The sequence below is a fragment of the Xenia sp. Carnegie-2017 genome, unplaced genomic scaffold (genome assembly GCF_021976095.1).
Source record: "Xenia sp. Carnegie-2017 unplaced genomic scaffold, XeniaSp_v1 HiC_scaffold_24, whole genome shotgun sequence".
In the NCBI taxonomy this organism is placed as follows: domain Eukaryota; kingdom Metazoa; phylum Cnidaria; class Anthozoa; order Malacalcyonacea; family Xeniidae; genus Xenia; species Xenia sp. Carnegie-2017.
Genome location: NW_025813487.1, coordinates 17,175,176 through 17,197,164, shown reverse-complemented (window position 1 = coordinate 17,197,164; position 21,989 = coordinate 17,175,176). Strand labels below are relative to the sequence as shown.

At 33.6% G+C, this 21,989-nt stretch overlaps 2 protein-coding genes and 1 long non-coding RNA gene across 16 annotated transcripts in view; all 3 read right to left on the bottom strand.

Moving 5' to 3' along the window:
* LOC124452269 overlaps window positions 1-21,989 on the bottom strand; it is a 99,725-nt gene that overhangs the window by 56,964 nt on the left and 20,772 nt on the right. The window contains exon 2 of the mRNA XM_047002852.1: window positions 15,999-16,080. The gene's annotated coding sequence lies outside the window, so the exon portion shown is untranslated. The remainder of the gene's footprint in view (window positions 1-15,998; window positions 16,081-21,989) is intronic.
* LOC124451619 (receptor-type tyrosine-protein phosphatase U-like) overlaps window positions 1-21,989 on the bottom strand; it is a 69,499-nt gene that overhangs the window by 33,623 nt on the left and 13,887 nt on the right. For 3 of the 14 annotated variants that reach the window (XM_047002232.1, XM_047002234.1, XM_047002231.1), the window contains exon 2: window positions 26-322. In XM_047002232.1, the coding sequence (XP_046858188.1) occupies window positions 26-322 (297 nt within the window). Of the gene's footprint in view, window positions 1-25; window positions 323-8,765; window positions 8,801-17,872; window positions 17,940-19,230; window positions 19,297-19,370; window positions 19,419-19,767; window positions 19,850-19,917; window positions 20,014-21,068; window positions 21,195-21,343; window positions 21,505-21,989 lie in introns of those variants that run through there. The other 11 variants (XR_006950572.1, XM_047002237.1, XR_006950571.1 and 8 more) reach the window with 11 other exon arrangements.
* On the bottom strand, window positions 11,560-14,014 carry LOC124451637. Its single transcript, XR_006950583.1, has 2 exons — window positions 13,244-14,014; window positions 11,560-11,735 (listed from the first exon to the last, which is right to left on the bottom strand). It is a non-coding gene; the product is annotated as an uncharacterized LOC124451637 (long non-coding RNA).

The window sequence follows — 21,989 nt, the reverse complement described above, 5'->3', positions numbered from 1 at the left end:
CAAAAAATTGAATGAGAATGCTTACATGTAACGTACGAGTATTGAGAGCAATCATTATTTTGAGTGATAGCACATTGAGATAAATCGTTCACTCGAGCATCACATTTGACAATTCCAGGTATAAACGATTGATGCATCAAAGATGATAGTGACATTGAGCCTTCCACAGATACTGCGGTAGGATAACCAAGTTGTTTACAAATAATCGTCTTTATTTTGTGCAAAACACCTTTGTTGCAAATGGTGAAGTTTCTATACTTGGTAATAACATTCACGACACCTTCGTTCGGAAGATTCGACTTTGACAGGCGTACATCCATAACTACACAAATCAAAATTATTTTTCCTTTAATTGTGATTATGGCGCATATCGTAAAGTGAAATCTGTGTTTTTAGAAGAATGGCCAAAAGATTTTAAAAAAGAAATAGATTTGATAAATCAAATTGACTGGAAGAAGATATGTTTCCATGAACAAAGTTTGCATTAACAAACAAAAAACACAAAATTCACCAAACCATTAAACTTATGAAAAATATTTAGGACACAAGTTTAAATGTCACATTATAAAAAGACACTAAATTATACAATACGAGATAAAACTGCATAAACAAACCACGCCTGGTGAAGACACCCGATGAAAATTCAAATTTGTGTCAACTTTTCTAAATTGATAACGTACATAATATAAAAATGACCACCATACCATTGCGCATTAAGGTCAAAACTTGTCCCGAAGCTCTTTAATAATAAGCAAAATATAATCTGCCCATATAATACTTACGATTGCAAATTTTTCTGTATGCCTTACTTTTGTAATTACATTGATATTCAAAGTAAAGATAATTCTCCAAACCAGGACAAATATTCGAAGGAAAATGATTATCATCAACAGTTACATTACATTCCTTTTCACCATCACAGTAATTTTTAAGGTCACAGGTTACATCGACACTACAACTGAAGTGATAACTGTAGCCACAAATGCTTCCTTTTCGCAATCCACGATATTCTGCAACTTTTATCACCATATAATGATTATTAGAACAACTAACGTCCGATATATTTTTTCCATCACATGTTACTGAGCCTATTAAAGACAAACAAAAAATGGCGCATATCTTAAAGTGAAATCTGTGTTTTTAGAAGTGGTTTTATGAACATAAATATGACAAATCTCGTCCATGAATAAAATATATACACGGAGTTTGAATATCAGAAGAACACAGAAGGTGACATTAACTTAAAAAAAATTTTAGTTTGAAAGCACTTAACCAGAAATGTTTTCCACATTCTGATGGACAAATTGGTAAGCACTGTTTTGATTTTAATCTTTAAGCTTAAAATGAACTACAGGAAATAAGTTGAACTGAGAACTTTTCTCTTGTGTTGTAAACACGAATCACAACAAAATGTGTCTAAGTGATTATGTGAATCATTAATGAAACCAGAACAAATACCGTTTTTATAGGTGAGCGCTGCGTTTAGCTTCCCAATTCATAGGAATTGTAATGAATCTATCTTTGTATATATATATACAGTAATAATAACTAATCACATCTTCTCCAATAACACGTCCTTTCAAGGCCTTGACCGTTCACAATTCACTCAACTTCTCTCCCTTTCCGTCAAAAACTGTCATTTCTTCTTTGACGGCCAAGTTTATCAGCAGATTGATGGTGTGGCTATGGGCAGCCCGCTGGGCCCACTATTTGCGAACATATTTATGGCCTTCAATGAAAATTCATGGCTTCACAACTGTCCCTCCACCTTCAAACCCCTTCTTTACCAACGTTACGTTGATGATTGCTTTCTACTCTTCCGATCATTGGATCACATACCTCTTTTCCTTACCTATCTTAACCACCAACATCCTAACATCTCCTTTACATCTGAACTGGAAAAAGACAACACGCTCCCCTTTCTTGACGTAAAAATAACTCGCTCAAACGGCAAGTTTTCCACCTCCGTGTATCAAACCCACTTTCACTGGTCTCTTCACCAATTTCCATAGTTTCATTCCCATTCAATACAAACGCTCTTTGATCTCCTCTTTACTTCACAGAATTTTCAACCTCTGCTCCAGCTATGAACACTTTCATACCGAACTAGAAGTCGTTAGAAAATTGTTCACCTTAAACAACTTCCCTTCATACATATTTGACAATCATGTTCACCGCTTCCTCAACAATACATTTGAACCCAAAGATCTTATTCACACTGCTCCTAAGAAAATCATGTACTTCTGTCTCCCTTTCACTGGCCTACACTGTCTTCAGATTCGCACTCAAATCACTCGACTCTGCAATGTTGCCTTTCCTCATATCAACGTTCGCTTTGTTTTCGTTCTTCCAGGCGTCTCTCCTCTTTCTTTCCTTTTGGGATAGGTTCCCAAGCTCCTGAGATCTGGTGTTGTATACTCATTTAAGTGTCGATGCTCTGCATCGTATGTGGGTCAAACCACGCGTCATTTACACACCAGAATATCAGAACACTGGGAATCTCTCCCTAACAGTGAAGCCTTCCTTATGTCCACCACCATCTGCAGTTCTTTCTCATATAAGAAATACATCTCACCCTGCCGATTTTAATGATTTCTCAACTCTCTTCCTCCTCCGACAATTATGACCTTATGATTCATGAAAGCCTTCTTATATCCAAACTTAACCCTCTCTTAACACCCAAGGCAACTCAATCCTCCTTCACCTTCTTTAATATACCGCCATTCTCACTTAATTCCGTCATCTAAACTTCCTACTCTCTCACATGTAATTTAACACCCCATATTATATGCTTGTATTTAAAACCTCGTGTATATATATTAACTCATTAATCTGAAGATGTCTTAAGTTAAAGACGAAACGTAATTAATAAATCCTTCTCTATTTTATTATTGTGATGGCTTTCTTAAAAGTATTATGTTGGGCTATTATGTTCATATTGAAAATATATACAGTATATGTAAAAATTCTGTAGTGTGAAGTCATGAAAATATGAATACAAATGCAATTGTAAATGTCACTTTTGGCCTACATAGAATGGCTAAAAGATTTTAAAAAAGAAATAGATTTGATAAATCAAAGTGACTGGAAGAAGATATGTTTCCATGAACAAAGTTTGCATTAACAAACTAAAAACACAAAATTCACGAAACCATTAAACTTATGAAAAATATTTAGGACACAAGTTTAAATGTCACATTATAAAAAGACACTAAATTATACAATACGAGAATAAACTGCATAGACAAACCACGCCTGGTGAAGACACCCGACGAAAATTCAAATTTGTGTCAACTTTTCTAAAATGATAACGTACATAGTATAAAAATGAGCACCATACCATTGCGCATTAAGGTCAAAATTTGTCCCTAAGCTCTTTAATAATAAGCAAAATATAATCTGCCCATATAATACTTACGATTGCAAATTTTTCTGTATGGCATACTTGTGTAGTTACATTGATATTCAAAGTAAAGATATTTCTCCAAACCAGGACAAATGTTTGAAGGGAAATGATTATCATCAACAGTTACATTACATTCCCTTTCACCATCACAGTAATTTTTAAGGTCACATGTTACATCGACACTACAACTGTAGTGATAACTGTAGCCACAAATGCTTCCGTTTCTCAATCCCCGATATTCTGCAACTTTTATCACCATATATTGATTATTAGAACAACTAACGTCCGATATATTTTTTCCATCACATGTTACTGATCCTATTAAAGACATACAAAAAATAAGTAAATTCATATCTATACATGCTTATCTTTAAAATCCTGTAAAATAAAAATTGATTTGATAAAAATGAAGTGTGTGATGGCAGTGACTTCACTGGCGCCATTCCTATATCTGCTGCCTTGCAGTGGTTTTTAATCAGAGTTTAAGTATATATACGCTAACTGGATGAATATTCTAACTTGCCAAAATTGAATCGTTGATTTTCTTCATTTTTACAACTGGTCAGGATCAAGTCAAAACCTTCTGTAGCTACTATGCATTTATTATAGCGTGAAAAGAATAGACCACCCCAAAATGTCTGGGTTATGGCATTGATGGCTCCGCATTCTCCATTAAAATTTCCATCAGATAACCACAAATAATATCCGTATCGGAAGACAAGACACCTTGTTGTATTCGACCTATTGATGGAGCCAGATTGTAAAAATTTAAAATAAGCGGACTCCTCAAAACAATTCATTGTATACAGGAAGGAAAAGGGTAAAGTATCCCGAACACACAATCCTGACTGAACATGTTTGATGAAAAATCCATTCATATCTGAAAAAGGACAATGATATATGATACAATGATAAAATTGATTGAAAATACCACACTCTACAAAATATATATATATAAATAACATGACTTTATGAAAACTAATTTAGCATACTGAATTCTATCAATATAGGAAAAAACACTCCAAAAAAAAGTCATCTTGAAATTCAACCTTTCTAAAGAATTAAATAAACCAATTGCTGTTGAGCGTCATTTTAAAAATAATGGCGCATGAAACAATTTAAGGCATCCAACATGGAGCATTGATCTAAAATACATGGAACGCTACCTGTAATACAAAACCCTAATAATTTTTTAAAGCCGTGATTTTACCCCAGACACGCAAGACTTTACCCCAGACACGAGTGTGTAGTCAATCAATTTTTACTCCGCGAGAGGAACTCGAAACACTAAACGCGCGTGTCTTGGGTAACATCTCGCGTGTGTAGCGTAAAATATGGTTCAATTATATGCTTGATGTTGCGTTCCATGTATTTTAGTTCAATGGCATGGAGACTGAAAAATTTTACAAACAAGTTGAAAAGTGTAAAAAATCAATTAATAAAAATTTCACGGCGCACGGTCTGTTACGATGGAAAAGGGAGAGTTATGGTTTGTTCACGCAATTGAAATATTTGAAATATTTTAAGATAGTTTGCTAAACATGATTTTTCATCTGTATAAACTCCCATGACTTTCGTTTTTGATGAAAAGGAAGTTTATCTAAACACTTATTTAAATTTGTGCCCCGAAACAGTTGATGATTTAGGTTAATATTTTTCAAACTTGAAGACAAGGAATATATAATTCAATGTAAAACTGAATTGTGAACTCTGTAAGCTGTACACTCTTTTTGGTGGAGTTCATTTAAGTTGTGCTGTGAAATAGTGCTCTTGATAATAAGAATACCAGAGTTGCACAATTTAAAATTCCAAACAATTTAAATAAATATCATGCCAGGGCTTATACAAAATCGTGAGGCTTTTTTACGGGTTTATAAAGGTTTATACATGCAGAGGAGAGATGCATACAAATATGTACAGGGATATTATACAGAGGGTTAATATACAACGAAATTTATTTCTACTGAAGTGATATAAGAACATTCTCCCGTTAGAAATATTTAACAATTTTTGGATTAAGTTGAGCATGATATAAAAGAACAATTAGACCGAGGTCAATTGGATATCTACCGAAGCAAATCTGAGGGGGATAGCGCTGACTGCAGTCTGATTGAAAAATTTTTGCGGTTCGCTTTCGTATATTTCCTGTAAATACGCGATGAAAACTCATAATCATAACATTACCAACAAATATTTTCTTTCAGCGATCATTTCAAGCTGAGGGTGTAACCGCTCTCACACCCCGTGTAGTCATCCCTGTTAACTATTCATGATTTATTTATGGTATAAATTGGGTTTGCAATGCAATGAAATTAGAGAAGAGGTACACGAAATCACTAAGGCAGTTATTTGTTGCAATTAAATCGGCTGTATCATAAAACAAAATCTGTATTCATCGTTAAAAATTTTCAGGCATTTCACTATACTGAAATTTGCAAATATCTTGAATCATTACACTTTAGACATCGATAAACTTCCTTATGCTATTGAAAGCAAACACAAACCTGTGCTTTGGTTAGTTGCCATCATGGATCTTCCAGACTTGTGCTTTTGGGCAGTTGCTGCCACTGGACTCCAGTCAGTGGAATAATAATCACCCTGAAACGAAGTGAACATTTACATTTGAATAAAAATTGCAGCAATCAATGCTGATGAAAACGTAAATAAATGGTCGCACCTGATCATTTATGAAAACGCGCTGAAATATTTTGTAGTTAGTGCCAGGCTTTAGCGGGCCATTATAATAATTTTCATCATTGGAACGCCGTGTTGTGGTTTCACCGTCACCAAGTGTAAAATTAGGCTTAAAGTCTCGGCGAGGGACTACAGCAGCAATATACGACATTGGTTGTGTGGAAGATATGGCCTTAGAATAAGTCACTAAGTCTGTTTTGTTAAAGTTAGAAGGCAATCGACTCTCTTCTTCGACATTTTTCATCGCGACTACATAGAAATATCTGCAAATTTAAGGCAAACCATTTTTTAAAATACATGCATAACCACTGCTTTTGTTAATGGTTGAAATATATGTTATGCATGCATCCGCAATGCCAAAGAAAAGCGACGAGTCATCGAAGCTTTCCCCAGAGAGATATTTAGACTACCTCGATCCCACATTAAACCAACTGTCCTATACTTAGCCATGAATCCGAAAAACTCAAAAATACTTTTAAGTTCCTTTAAGTTTTTTACAATAATTTGCTCTAGTAAAATACATAGTTACCGATATTCCACAATTGGATTTTGCAACAAATAAGTCAACGTATTTCCAATCTGCTTGGTGGACAGTTCAGGTGCCACTAAATAAATAAACTTGAATAAATTTATCATCTTAAACAAACCTGTGCATAAACCATAGACAACTTACATCCATTTGTAAATACCCATGTAACATTGCTGTAACATCCAGATCCCACTATTGTAGAAGCTAAAACACGAACATAATATTTTGTCCCTGGTTTCACATTATTTATGTCCAAACGCTGTTCCTCGATCATATACTTCATTGAACAGGTTTCATTCTCCAAATGTGTAATACAAACAGTGTAACTGACTATCTTTCCATTTGTTTTGTTCTTGTCTGGTGGCTCCCACGTAACTGATAACGATGAACTGCTTAAGGCGACAATTTGAACATTTAAAGGTGGACCTTCGGGAACTAAACAAAAATAAAAACATTTGTTTTAAAGATTTATATAAAATATTAAATACACTTTAGAAAGAAGTCCTAACAAGTGTACACTGTCATTGTTAACTTAAATATAATACAGTATAAAAAAAACATGATTGAAATAAATATCGACCAGAAAAGATTTGAGCTTTCAAAAGTCGTCTATGGCAATAACACCATCAATGCAACAACAGCCGATATGTATACACAAAACTGATATGAACTCACCATCTTCAGCAGTTCTAAAAGTAGCTGTAGTTGATCTACCAAAGCCTTCAGAATTGCCAGCGGTTACATTAACTTTATACGTTGCGTAAGGAACAAGATTCGTAATGTTGTACGGTTTTTGTCAGTTACCTCCAGAGTTTTATCAAAACAATCATAGTATCCTTCAGCAAAATCAATAGATATCTTGTAAGAGGATTCGAGATATTTGTACCAAGTTTTACACCAGTTTTTTTGGGATGTTTCCATGATATCTCGAGGTACGTCGATGCAGATTTGGTTGCAATGAGATCTGTTGGTTTGTCTGGGAGTAAGTCTGCACGATAAAAGAAAAATCTACAAATTGAACCATTTGTAGCCCCTAAGTGAAATAAGTGTTCTGCTTTTCTCCAATAACACGTGTTAAACTTAACTGCATGTTGAAAAGGCTTGTTTCAATAAGTTTATTTCAACAGAGAAAGAAACTAACACTTCAGCCTTCATGGAAAATTGTTCTGTTTTGTCAACTAACTCATGTTTAATTAATACTCAGAGAAAAAAACTTTATATATTGAAAAAGTGCTTACAGTGCAAAGTAAACCTTGTATATTTTTTCTACCTCTTACCTCCACCACAAATTTCAATTCGTAAACACGGTGCACCAACAAATTTCAATGGAAAGATTCGCAAAGCTTTGGATTTAAGGCCACCAGAAAACTTTTCTATAGCCGCATCATTGTAACCATTTTTGTTTCCTAGATAAATCTGGAATAAAACAAAAAAATTGATTTTCGTGTATTTGCAGAGCAAGGTTTGTTTAACGCAGTCCAGAGGAGAGTAGTTAATGCATTGTCTATGTATCTCTTCAAATCATGCACATAGCTACAATTTACACTTTATAATCAAATGCAAGAGTCCTTCGTAGTGCAGGAGTAACCAAGACAATCAACACAGTGACGTAGCTAGCCCACAAATTTGGTCGTGCTATATGTAATTTCTCAGAGCTCACTAACTGGAAAAACAATAGATCTCTAAAGAAATGAATAATGATAATGATCTGAAATTTACATAGAACCAGCAATTTTGCGTGCCGGCTACACCACTGAATCAACATCTGCACACAAGTTTGTATATAAATAGCAATTTAAAAGTTTACTTAGTTTATAACTTCATTCCTTTTTAAATTTCCTTTAAATTTATAATATACAAATTCGATAAGTCTACTGTTACCTTCTGGGATTTTTCAGATTTCCAGTTCACACCATCAATGTTTGTCTGCAAGTGATATTTAGTTACAAAGCTTGAACTTGAACTGTCTCCAAAGATAGTGATAACGTTAACTGTATAAAGACTCGGAAAATTCAGTTGAAGGTAATGATTGCCATTAGCAGCAGGAGCACACCATGAACTACCACTGGATATTCTTGCTTTAGCAGCACTACGACTCTTTGGGAAGGCAGTAAACCAAGAATCTGGGAATTTTTCTGCGTTTTTTAATAGAGGATTATCACAAACATGACCTTAAATAGAAAAGGATTTGGTTGAAATGCATTATAACATTAGAACTGGTTTGATTTGATAGAGAGCAATGGTGCACTCTCATATTGTTCTCCATTCACGTAAAATTGGAAAATTAAAAACTGTTTTCTTAAGAGAGAAAAGAGCACAAGATATATTGGAGGAATACGACTGATTTTGCATGCTTTTATTAAATAATAAATTCCAGTTGGAATCAAGCCAGCTATGACAAAACCAATATCTTGTCAAAAACACTCAAAAAAGCGATTTAAATTCCATTAAAGAGTGAACGTCAATCGTATTGCAGAGGAATGACAATTGGACATTTTTTGAAGCACGAAATGAAGTAGCAAGAGTAAAATTAATTTAATCCTCAGTATTCGCAGCAATCCTGTTTTAATTATTTATTATTTAAGAGTAGCAATCGTTTATATTTTGTGATGCTATATTTCTTTTGTTATGTAAAGAAGAATTGTGAAATTCTCCAAGTCAGCGTAAAATACAGTGACACTACGATGTCAGATGTAAGTCTTGATGATAGAGGTAAGTCATGATGCTTAACAATAGACAGATGTAAGTTGAGAACACAAAAGTAACACATTCATTCCTTAAATTCTTCGCTAATCTTTTTCTAACGTCATACAAATGTGTCCTACAATACGTTAATACATTCAAAAATTGAATGAGAATGCTTACATGTAACGTACGAGTATTGAGAGCAATCATTATTTTTTTTGATGCACATTGAGATAAATCGTTCACTCGAGCATCACATTTGACATTTCCAGGTATAAACGATTGATGCATCAAAGATGATAGTGACATTGAGCAAGGAACAGATGCTTCAATAGGATAACCAAGTTGTTTACAGATAATCGTCTTTATTTTGTGGAGACATTTGTTGCAAATGGTGAAGTTTCTATACTTGGTAATAACATTCACGACACCTTCGTTTAAGATTCGATTTACAATAAATATCATGCCAGGGCTTATACAAAATCGATGAGGCTTTTTACGGGTTTATAAAGGTTTATACATGCAGAGAGAGATGCATACAAATATGTACAGGGATATTATACAGAGGGTTAATATACAACGAAATTTATTTCTACTGAAGTGATATAAGAACATTCTCCCGTTAAAAAAATTTAACAATTTTGGATTAAGTTGAGCATGATATAAAAATATTCAGACCGAGGTCAATTGGATATCTACCGAAGCAATCTGAGGATAGCGCTGACTGCAGTCTGATTGAAAAATTTTGCGGTTCGCTTTCGTCTATTTCCTGTAAATACGCGATGAAAACTCTCTGGACAAACAGTTTAACACTTTCGGTGTTTTTCGTCTATATTCCCGATAATTTGAGCAGAGTAAAAACTTGAAAGTGAATTCTACCAAAATATTTCTTGTATATACAGTTGTCTCATAAAGAAAATTCGTCACCTACAGGTAATTTTCAATGTTTTCTAGGTGATAGTGTATTGACAATTATTTGAAGGCTTTAGACAATCACAATCGAGATTGCATCACCGTTGTATTATAATAATAAAGCTTAACTAGCACAGATCAATATATGAACATCTTAACCCTAACCCTCACACCCATTAACAAACAACCAAAATCTTCCAACGTGATCGTTAATGAATAAAATCAATAAACCCGAAAATAACCAAGACACGCTCTTGAATTGAGCTTTACTCTTTACAGGTTTACATTATAATATATGTATGACGAATTAAACATGTTGGCTGTTCCGGGTGTATTCTATTAGCTTTGCAACTGCAAAGAAATTCACTAAGAGTATACGTACATGATGAATTAAATATAGGTCAAAGTGTCGTATGGATTTGAGCGAAGTTGAATATGAAGCACAATAATCACATTGGTGTACTATAAATTAAACTGACACAGGAGAAACTAAAATGAACTACCCTTGCATGTACCTTTTTTGTTCATGTTGATGACAACATAACAAGTGTGATTTTTTCCACCGTATAAAACATACTTGTAAGGGATTTTGTGTTGTTTCCAAACTATATAAGGTTTAAGATAATACTTTTCTATTGTTTCAATTATGTACTTATGTGAACACGTGAAGTTTTCTGGTTCTTTCCATTTTCGTTAATGCTTTTTGTAAAAGTGACGGACGTTGACAAAACAGTAAAGTTCCAAATAATCGGGCTGCATCCACATGTCCCTAAAAAAAAAGTTATCTTTAACTAGTTGTCCAGAGAAAAAAAACAAGTAGAAAGTGACACTCATTTGGCCACAAAATGTTACCTACTATTCACATTGAATCGAAAGTCCTCCTTAAACCCAAATAGACAATAACTATACAGACTATATAATATAACTGCATAAATTACTATTTTTGACTCTACTGTCATATTACTTTGCTTTTGTAACTAGACAGAGGAACAATGAACGAGATACTATTCTGCGTCAATGCTGTGAAGCTAGTGTATCCAAATCAGTTGAGTACTTTAACATCTACCTTACGGGTTCAAACCTTTTAATTTAGGTACCTTACTATAATGCAATTTCTAAGAACACGGTTTTAATTACATATTTAAATTAAACAGTACCTCAGTAATATAAGTGTTGTGATTGTTTGCAAGTACATGGCCAGTTGATGTTCTGTACTTACTGTAAACTGAACTGTTGTTTACTTTACCTTCAGTGGACATATTTCACTAAACATTTTAAATCGCTCCAAAGATATTTCTTCTCCTCAACACAACAACGTGTACGAGTATTGTTGCATTTCGAATCGATTTCAATTTTGTCCGCCACAAATTTCTTCCATTCTTCCTCACAAAACTCAAGTTCTTCATTCCAACCCATTTTCATTGTGAATCCTTGACCAAATAACAGCCACAATAACCACCATATCATTAAACTCATCATTGCATAGATCCAAGGATATACAGTAAAGCTCTAAATTATAATTGATTGTTGGATGTATGTACGTTATCACAGAAGACTTTAAATTTATATTTAGATCGACAATGACTACGTCACAATTACATCTGTGATGCAAGCAGATCACGATCAAAACGTATTTTTGAGCAATATATGAGCATTATCTAAAAAGTCATTTCAGCAAAATTGTGTAGCGAGAAAAACTGTTCAGAAATAGATCGAGTTAGTCTCATATGGCTGCATGATGGCTCTCTTATTGGTAGCCACTGTAGCTATTATATAGGTACGTGGTTATAATTTTCTTAAAATAATGAAACTTGGTTAACTTTAAATTTATGCTTTATTCTTCTTACTCGGTTCAATATAAATTTCAACTTCTTGTGTTTCAAGAGATTTATTGAACGATGAAAAAATGCTTTTTAGTGGATAGCGCTAAGGAAGTGAAGAAAGCGAGATCAAATTAAAATCAAAGCAAATTATTTATTTTAGATACAATAGATTAAAAACCCAAGACGATGTTAAAATTCTTTCTCTGAATATGAAAATAACAATTGTGCATGCAGAGCTTCCCATTAGCTATTTCATTTCAATTTCCTGTTATGTCATGATACATGTAAAAAACCTATGAAATCATAAAGTACTTTACAATTTCTTGTAACGCAGCCTCTATAGCTGTATAGTTATACCCGTATTGTCTCTAATGCTATACCCGTTATGCATTTTCATTCGAAGTTTTAATTCATCGAATTCAACACATTAGCAGGTATAAAACAGCTAAATTGCTCAGTTGACAAATTCAAAAGTTACAGTTGAAAAATTAACTAAATAAATTAAAATTTCAAAAGATAATGACCAAAAAATAATGTTGAAAGGGTGTTAGATATTTACATTACATGCACCGCGGAGCTTTTTTCTATTGAGGAGGGAAGAGCTTACGAAATAAACGAACGTCGATATTAAGGGCAGCTAAGTAGTTTTGGGTTTCAGAGTTATCTTGAGATTGCTCAAATTCTTTTATAAAATTTACAGAAATATCACAGAAAATCGTAGAAATATTGTGCAACTTTTACATTTTTTCAAGCTTATTCCTTTGCTTGCAGTTATTTGTGGAGTACTTGATGACAATGAATACTCCATAAGAATTGAAAATCTTAAGGGGATTTCTTTTTAATTTTTCGCAGGTTCCGCTAAAGAACAAAATTTTTTACAAAACAGTGGAATAGGATTTGCTTTTGAGGTAGTTGAGAGATTTGAGCAAAAAATATGATAGTATATAAATATATGAATCAAAACATTAATGTGATAACCTGTCCCAAATCCTACATCTAGCGTGGAGGTATTGTGGTAAATGAAAAAATCTCTCCATTTACTATAAGAATCAAATCATTTGGGGGGCGTAAGTTGTGTGGTGTTTGTATTAACACTTATTTGCCAAACTCAGTCGAAGAAAAAATTTGCAGTATTAAATAATATAAATAAGATAAGGAAACTTCCGTTTTACTATCAACTACATCACATCTTACCTTTGTTTTTTTATTAATTGAAAAACGGACACAATAAGGCGACTGCAGATATACACCTTAAACAAACAGAGAAAAATTAAGATACATACAAGTCAGACGAACAACAGAGTTGTGGCTTTCGCAACGTTTTACTTGCAACTGCTGGCCAAGGCTGTCGGCTTCCTCAAATGTACAGTGCTTTATTGAGTATATACAAACACTTATGCCATCTGCCCCAGTTATTCAACATTTAATAGAACTTGTTTTCCGTCAAATCCTATCCTTTACAAATCAACAATAATATTATAAATGTTTGGAAATTTGGATGTTGTTGTTGGTTGACAAAGCAATGTTATAGAACATAGAGTTTTCGACATTTTAGAGAATTACCTCTGTTTATAGCTATGAAGCAACGAACCACAAATAATGCATCTAATGTGGGCAAACACGGCAAAGCAGGTTAATGACTTCAAGTGCTCAATGACGAAAAATTATATTGTTACAATATAAAACGTATTTTAAGTTTTGACTATCAACTTTACCAACAGTAAATTCAATTTTGCTGACAGTCATTAGCAAAATTTTAGGCCCTAAATACAACAAATTGTGTCGGACCGAACTATACAGTAAAATTTACATCGTAATACCAGCTGTAACTTTATTGCCTACAGGTGTTTGTTTAAACAATAGACACAATACGACAGCAGCGAAAATACAGTGAGAAATGACAAGAAAAACATCGCTTCAAGAATAATGACTTATGAATGAAAAATGGTTTAAGTGATTGGGTTCAGCGGTAAAGAATTAAGAATTTACGAATCAACAATAATACTTTAAATGTTTGGAAATTTGGATGTTGTTGTTGGTTGACAAAGCAATGTTATAGAACATAGAGTTTTTGACATTTTAGAGAATTACCTCTGTTTATAGCTACGAAGCAACGAAGCACAAATAATGCATCTAATGTGGGCAAACACGGCAAAGCAGGTTAATGACTTCAAGTGCTCAATGACGAAAAATTATATTGTTACAATATAAAACGTATTTTAAGTTTTTGACTATCAACTTTACCAACAGTAAATTCAATTTTGCTGACAGTCATTAGCAAAATTTTAGGCCCTAAATACAACAAATAGTGTCGGACCGAACTATACAGTATAATTTACATTGTAATACCACCTGTAACTTTATGGCCTACAGGTGTTTGTTTAAACAATAGACACAATACGACAGCAGCGAAAATACAGTGAGAAATGACAAGAAAAACATCGCTTCAAGAATAATGACTTATGAATGAAAAATGGTTTAAGTGATTGGGTTCAGCGGTAAATAATTAAGAACAATTTAACATTTCAATATTAATTTTAATTTGGCAAAAAACAAACTTCTAGTTGATGCATTGGACAGCCACTCTGTTGGATATTATCAAAGTCTACTACAACAAGCAAGGATCATTTCAATTTAGGCAATTTTCACAATTTTCTTCGTAACTTAGCTATGTTAATTAGCTGTAAAGTGTTGTTGTTAAGCCTACGTTTTGATGTGAACAGGTGGAAGGAAAAGCATGTAGAAACACATAAATTTTGAAATACCAAATTAAATTTAGTTGTATTATAAGGCCTTTACTAATTGGGAACTCTTTAAAGAGAAATATCGGATCATTTAATTCTTTATGTGCAGACCTCGCAGGCTCGAAGAGCGAATAAACAAGTTAAGAAAAGTTTATTATAAAGTATTATTTAAACTGAAACGAAGCCTTTCTTTACTTTTTTGTCCTCGCTGTTTTGGAAAAGTTGGCATTCTCTCCTGTTTTCTTTTTCTTTTCAAATTTTTTGCTGTTTGTTTTTTCGAAATTTGTTTAGATTTGTTGGTAAATTACCTGTTATGAACCGCTGGTTTGAATTGTTATAGATCTGAGAGACTGTATATGGTCATTGTCAACATTAAGTCAGTAACAACATTTAACTATGTAATAACATGGTGGCCTCTTGTTATCACAGGGACGTTTACTGACATAATTCCTCATCAAAGTATTCATTAGGGACGTTTAGACTAAATATTCCTCGTCAGTACAATCAATAGGGACGTTTAGAGTAAATATCCTCATCAACAATGAAACAATACGCCTATTCCTGGATTGCATACAATTTCCACAGAATTATGAAAAAAATTGACTCAATTCTGATCTATGAAAACGTTTAATAGTTGATGTCTTTAGCCTTTGAAACCACAATACTTCGAGGGAAGGCCGGTATCATGTAGACTGCAAAACTCGGTCAAAGAAAAAATTGCTCTATATTAAATGCTAACAAAACAACGAGGATAAACAAACATTCGTTTTACCATCAACTGTAGCCAACGAAATTTATTACATCTTAACTTTTGTTCTTTTATTGTCTTTACGTCTTTGTTTGAAAAACGCACACAATAAGGCAACTGCAGAAATTCGTCTTAAACAAACAGAGAAAATGAATATTCGTACAAGTATGGTAAACAATAGAGTTGTGGTTTTCGCAAAGTTTTACTTGTAAGTGCTGGCCAAAGCTGTTTCCTCAAGTGTGGAGTAGCGTGTATTGAGAATATATAAACATGCACTTATGCCGACTGCCACAATTATTTAACATTTTATTGAATTTTGTTTTGCCTCAAATCCTACCCTTTACGAATCGACAATAATACTTTAAATGTGTTAGAAAATTTGGAAACAAAGAAAAATTAAGATACATACATTGGTTGACGAAGCAATGTTATAGAAGATAAGTTTTTGATATTTTACCTCTGATTAGACAAAGCGCCGAAGCAAAATTAATGCATCTAAACTGGGTGAACACGGCAAAACAGGTTAATGACTTCAAGTGCTAAATGACAAAAAATGATATTGTTCCCATTGCGTATTTTAAGTTCTTAAATATTAACTTTGTTAACACCAAATTTAATTTTTGCTAACATTCATTGGTAAAAAATTGTAACCGCAAATACACCAAGTTATGTCAAAACGAACTATACAGTAAAATTTACAACATGAAACCAGCTTTTTTTATTTCTTACAACTCTTTGTTCACAAGACGACAGCAGCACAAATACAATGAGAAATGGCAAAAAAATAATGCATCAAAGAATAATGACTTATGAATGAAAAATGATTTAAGTGATTGGGTTCAGCGGTAAAGAATTAAGAACAACAATTTAACACTTCAATACTAATTTTAATTTGGTAAAAAACAAATTTCTAGTTGATGCATTGGACAGCCACTCTGTTGGATATTATCAAAGTCTACTACAACAAGCAAGGATCATTTCAATTTAGGCAATTTTCACAATTTTCTTCGTAACTTAGCTATGTTAATTAGCTGTAAATTGTTGTTAAGCCTACGTTTTGATGTGAACAGGTGGAAGGAAAAGCATGTAGAAACACATAAATTTTGAAATACCAAATTAAATTTAGTTGTATTATAAGGCCTTTACTAATTGGGAACTCTTTAAAGAGAAATATCGGATCATTTAATTCTTTATGTGCAGACCTCGCAGGCTCGAAGAGCGAATAAACAAGTTAAGAAAAGTTTATTATAAAGTATTATTTAAACTGAAACGAAGCCTTTCTTTACTTTTTTGTCCTCGCTGTTTTGGAAAAGTTGGCATTCTCTCCTGTTTTCTTTTTCTTTTCAAATTTTTTGCTGTTTGTTTTTTCGAAATTTGTTTAGATTTGTTGGTAAATTACCTGTTATGAACCGCTGGTTTGAATTGTTATAGATCTGAGAGACTGTATATGGTCATTGTCAACATTAAGTCATTAACAACATTTAACTATGTAATAACATGGTGGCCTCTAGTTATCCCAGGGACGTTTACTGACGTATTTTCTCATCGAAATATTCATTAGGGACGTTTAGAGTAAATATTCCTCATCAATAATAAAACAATTCTGAAGTGAACAGGTGCACAGAAACACGTAGAAAAACATAAAATAAAACTCAACATCCGCTGCATTATAGGGCCGTATTTAACAAATCGGAAGGTTGGGTAGCATTGCATGCTTAATAGGATGTTATGAGAAATAATCATATTTACATAAGGTGTTAGAATACAAAATGAGACGGTGTCAAATAGATTATATAAATTACGAAGTTAGGAAGCAAAATATAGTGAAATTAAAAGAGTTGAATAGAACTGCCTTGGGCAGATGTTAAGTCATAGTAAAGGAAACATACCAAAGGTCCACTTTGCTGAGAAACTTTCTTCTGTACATATAATTAGATAACAGACTGCCATTAGCCAGCTCAGCATTCCTATTACTCAAAAAAAATCAATTTACTAGCTTCCAATATAGTAATCATACGCGCAATGAGATATACGTAGGACAAAAAATTCAATGGACTTACTCTACTGTATTTTTACTATACTCTGGATAAGTGAAGACTTGTAGCTATTGATAATGAGGTTCTCATTAAGGGAGAGTTTGTATGAATCGTGAGAAGAGGAAATTCTTTCAAAGTCGTCCATGTTGGGGGTATCTCCAGACATGTTTATGTTAGCAAAATGCTCGATAACGCTAGGCGTTACGTTTGGTTACCTTCAAATGGATATATTCTCATATGCTACGAAAATCCGATGTGTAAATGACGTGTGATTTGACCCACATACAATACGTACAGCTACAACACTTTAATGAACACACAACATCCAATCTCTGAGGTTTGAGAATTTTTCCTTAAAGGGGAGAAAGAAAATAGACGTTAAGAAAGGTGGAAAAAGTTTGGTACCGACTACCTAGATCAATCTTTCGGTGGGTGTTCCTGCCAGTGTTGAAAAACAAGGAGAGGGCTGACAAAAACTATAAGAGAGGATATGTTTTCGATCACATGAATTTTCTTGTTTTGTAAAATCTTGTGTCGTTGCTTCAACCCATTTCTTCTTTTTTGTAGATCTCTAGTCTACAGCAAAACACAATGCTCCTAGCACTCTTGCAATCAAATCATCAGAAAATTCAATTAATTCGATAATTTTGGATGATTTTATAGTGAATATTATAATGGGATAATAAGCGAAAATAGGAAAGTACAAGAACAGCAACATTTTACTACCACTAACATAGTTGGTAAGAAAGTAAACTCCATCCATTAAAACTTCTTGTTTCTTACGTCAGGTAAATTAACGAGATGACAGTGTGTACATATTCATACATATTCCACTGACTCCAAAATTATGAATGTATGAAAATTCCTCCCCAAGAAAAATAAATTACTGAGCATGCTACGCCACTGTTTGTTTGTAATTTAACTTTATTTCTTATTTAATGTATTTAGATAAAAAGTATTACAGCCGTTATCCTATTTCAAATATTGACTTCATCCTTATTCTAAAAATTTGATGTTATGTTCCAAATTGTTTTCAAATACTGTTCAGAATCATTTACTCTCGTTCACTCTTATAGTTAAAAAGGTAATAAATTTTATGTTTAATTATATTCTTTTATAGTACGCAAAAATTCAGAAAACGCCTAATAATTTCTCGAAAAAAATTCAACTTCCTATATTTTTGAAAAATTTTAGTAGCCGTCAAATGATCATAGTGAAGCCTACAGCGAAGATTGTCAATACTCTGGTTATACGTTTGATAAACTATGGTGACTATATTGTTGGTTGATACACTACGGTGACTATATGATTGGTTGATACACTATGGTGACTATATGATTGGTTGATACACTATGGTGACTATATGATTGGTTGATACACTATGGTGACTATATGATTGGTTGATACACTATGGTGTCTATATGATAGGTTGATACACTATGGTGACTATATGATTGGTTGATACACTATGGTGACTATATGATTGGTTGATACACTATGGTGACTATATGATTGGTTGATACACTATGGTGTATATGATTGGTTGATACACTATGGTGACTATATGATTGGTTGATACACTATGGTGACTATATGATTGGTTGATACACTATGGTGTATATGATTGGTTGATACACTATGATGACTATACCTGAGAGTTATGTTTCCCCGTGGTAAGATTCTCACACGAATCGCATTCAGCCTTCCGGACACGTGATCCTGTAAACGAGTTTTAAAGTTGTAGAAATCAGTCAGTCGACAAAAAATCTCAAAATGCATCTTTTTTTACGAACCTCGACTACACTGATCTCCACTTCACCGGAAAAGTTGATTTCTTGTTCCTATGGAAAATAAAACAGCAACTGCATCACGACAAGCAATAATTTTGAGACGATCATGCACGAACTGATAAGGGTTTAAATTAAATGATTTGAACCCGGGAGTACCTTTGCATGTGTGTAGATGTAGATCGTCCACGTTATGGAAATCTTGAGAAGGATTGTTGTTGTTGATGTTGACTGACGTTTCGACAACCTAAGCGGTAGTCATCTTAAGAGTGAAGCCTACAGCGAAGGTTGTCAATACTCTGGTTATACGGCTGACAGTCAACAACACCAACAGTCCTTCTCAGAACTTCACCAAGCCTGGACGATATTCATCTACAAACATTTAACGATACTTTAAACTAACATCAGCAAAGCTACTTTCTCCATCGATTTATCTTGACATACTTTCACTGGCACATATCGAGCTTTATGTAGCAAACGCTTTTCTAACGTGGTTAGAAGATGTTGATTTGAAAGGTTTTTTGCTTACGATTGCCATAATAACAAAACTCACCGCATCAATCAACTCGCTGAAATGAAAGAATAATCTTGTATCCCTATCGCAACATTGAAGAAAGCTATAGCCGTCTTTCAAAGCCGAAACAAATCCCTAACAAGGAAAAAATAATTATGCATTTAATGTATCTCTACCACAACACTGAATGAAGCCATAGCCGTCTTTCAAAGCCGAAAAAAACCCCTAACAAGGAACAAAAAATTATGCATTTAATGCATCCCTATCACAACACTGAATGAAGCCATAGCCGTCTTTCAAAGCCGAAACAAACCCTAACAAGAAACAAAAATCATGCATTTAATGTATCCCTATCACAACACTGAATGAAGCCATAGCCGTCTTTCAAAGCCGAAACAAACCCCTAACAAAACAAAAATCATGCATTTAATGTATCCCTATCACAACACTGAATGAAGCCATAGCCGTCTTTCAAAGCCGAAACAAACAAACCCTAACAAGGAACAAAAATTATGCATTTAATGTATCCCTATCACAACACTGAATGAAGCCATAGCCGTCTTTCAAAGCCAAAACAAACAAACCCCTAACAAGGAACAAAAAATTATGCATTTAATGTATCCCTATCACAACACTGAATGAAGCCATAGCCGTCTTTCAAAGCCGAAACAAACCCCTAACAAGGAACAAAAAATCATGCATTTAATCACATTACACCAACAATAATTTTTACATAGATCTTTAAGAAGGAAACGAGTTTAAGTCGATTCTGTGCACTATAGTTATACATCGACATTCATAAAATAAAAATGCTCAATGCCAATGCCCATGGAGCACAATGTTAGCGTTGTCGAAAATAAAAGACTTCCCAACAAAATACGAGAGATTGAAGACAGTAAAATACTTTGGACAAACCTTTATTTTCAACGATACATTGTGAAAATTTGAATGCTTCGAGAGCAAGTATACCTTTTTAGGGAGGTACAACTTGAGGAGGAGTAAATTTTTGACGGGGTGGGTGGATAAAATACTCATAGACGAGGAAGGGTAAAGGTCAAACTATAACTCAAAGCAATTAACATTTGCCATCACAGTGATAAAGGTAAACAATTTCCCGCTAAATTTGGAGAAATGGCTTCCTCATGACGCAGTCTAAACACTAGCAAATGTAAAGGAGAATTAAAACTTACTCTTTCTCTGACATTGCATCCATTGCTGCTTTCCACTTCCTTGATGAGATGAATTTCCGTTGCTCTTCTTAAAGAATCACGCCGATCTGCACGAAAAGAAGAGAGATGTATCGCTTGACTGAGTGGCTAAAAGATGGAAGCGTGCTTTATATTCCCGATATCACGGGGAAAATTTGTTAATTTCTTTCATTGTATGGACATGTTGCCATATCCAACTGGAAACACTCAAAGGAAAACTATAGTTTGAAAGCTTGGTTATTCTGTAAGGTACATACACGTTTGGTATTTTCTTCAAATGTTCAGACATGCACGTTAAACAAGACACCAAAACATTCAATCAACAATAAGGAGGACAACGAACTAGTTTAAAACAAAATGTTACGTCTAAACATGGTAATGTCTAAGCAAAGGAAGACTAGTTGAAGTTTTAAAGAATTGTCGATGGAGCACCCATTGATACAGTAACAAAGTTATTTTAACTAAGATTAGATATGAGGCTGAAGTAGGGAGTAAAGTAAAACTTCGCATATAAGAGCCTAGATTTTAACAACCAATTAGGCTAATATTTCAGAAGGAAACTTAAACTGATCTAACTTTATTTATACTAGATATCTCTATCAGTTCTGAACAGTTCTTACTGTAAAGATCATCTCTTATTGATCCAGTGTTACTACAGAAAGAGACCTAAACTAAACTAACTTTCTTTAGACTAAATATCTCTATCAGTTCTAAACTTTTCTTTCTAATGATCCAGTAAAGATCATATCTTATTGATCCAGTGTTACTACTAAAGGAAACCTAAACTAAATTAACTTTATTTTTACTAAATATCTCTATCAGTCCTAAACATTTCTTTCTTATGATCCTGTTAAGATCATATCTTGTTGATCCAGTGTTACCACAGAAACAAACCTGAACTAA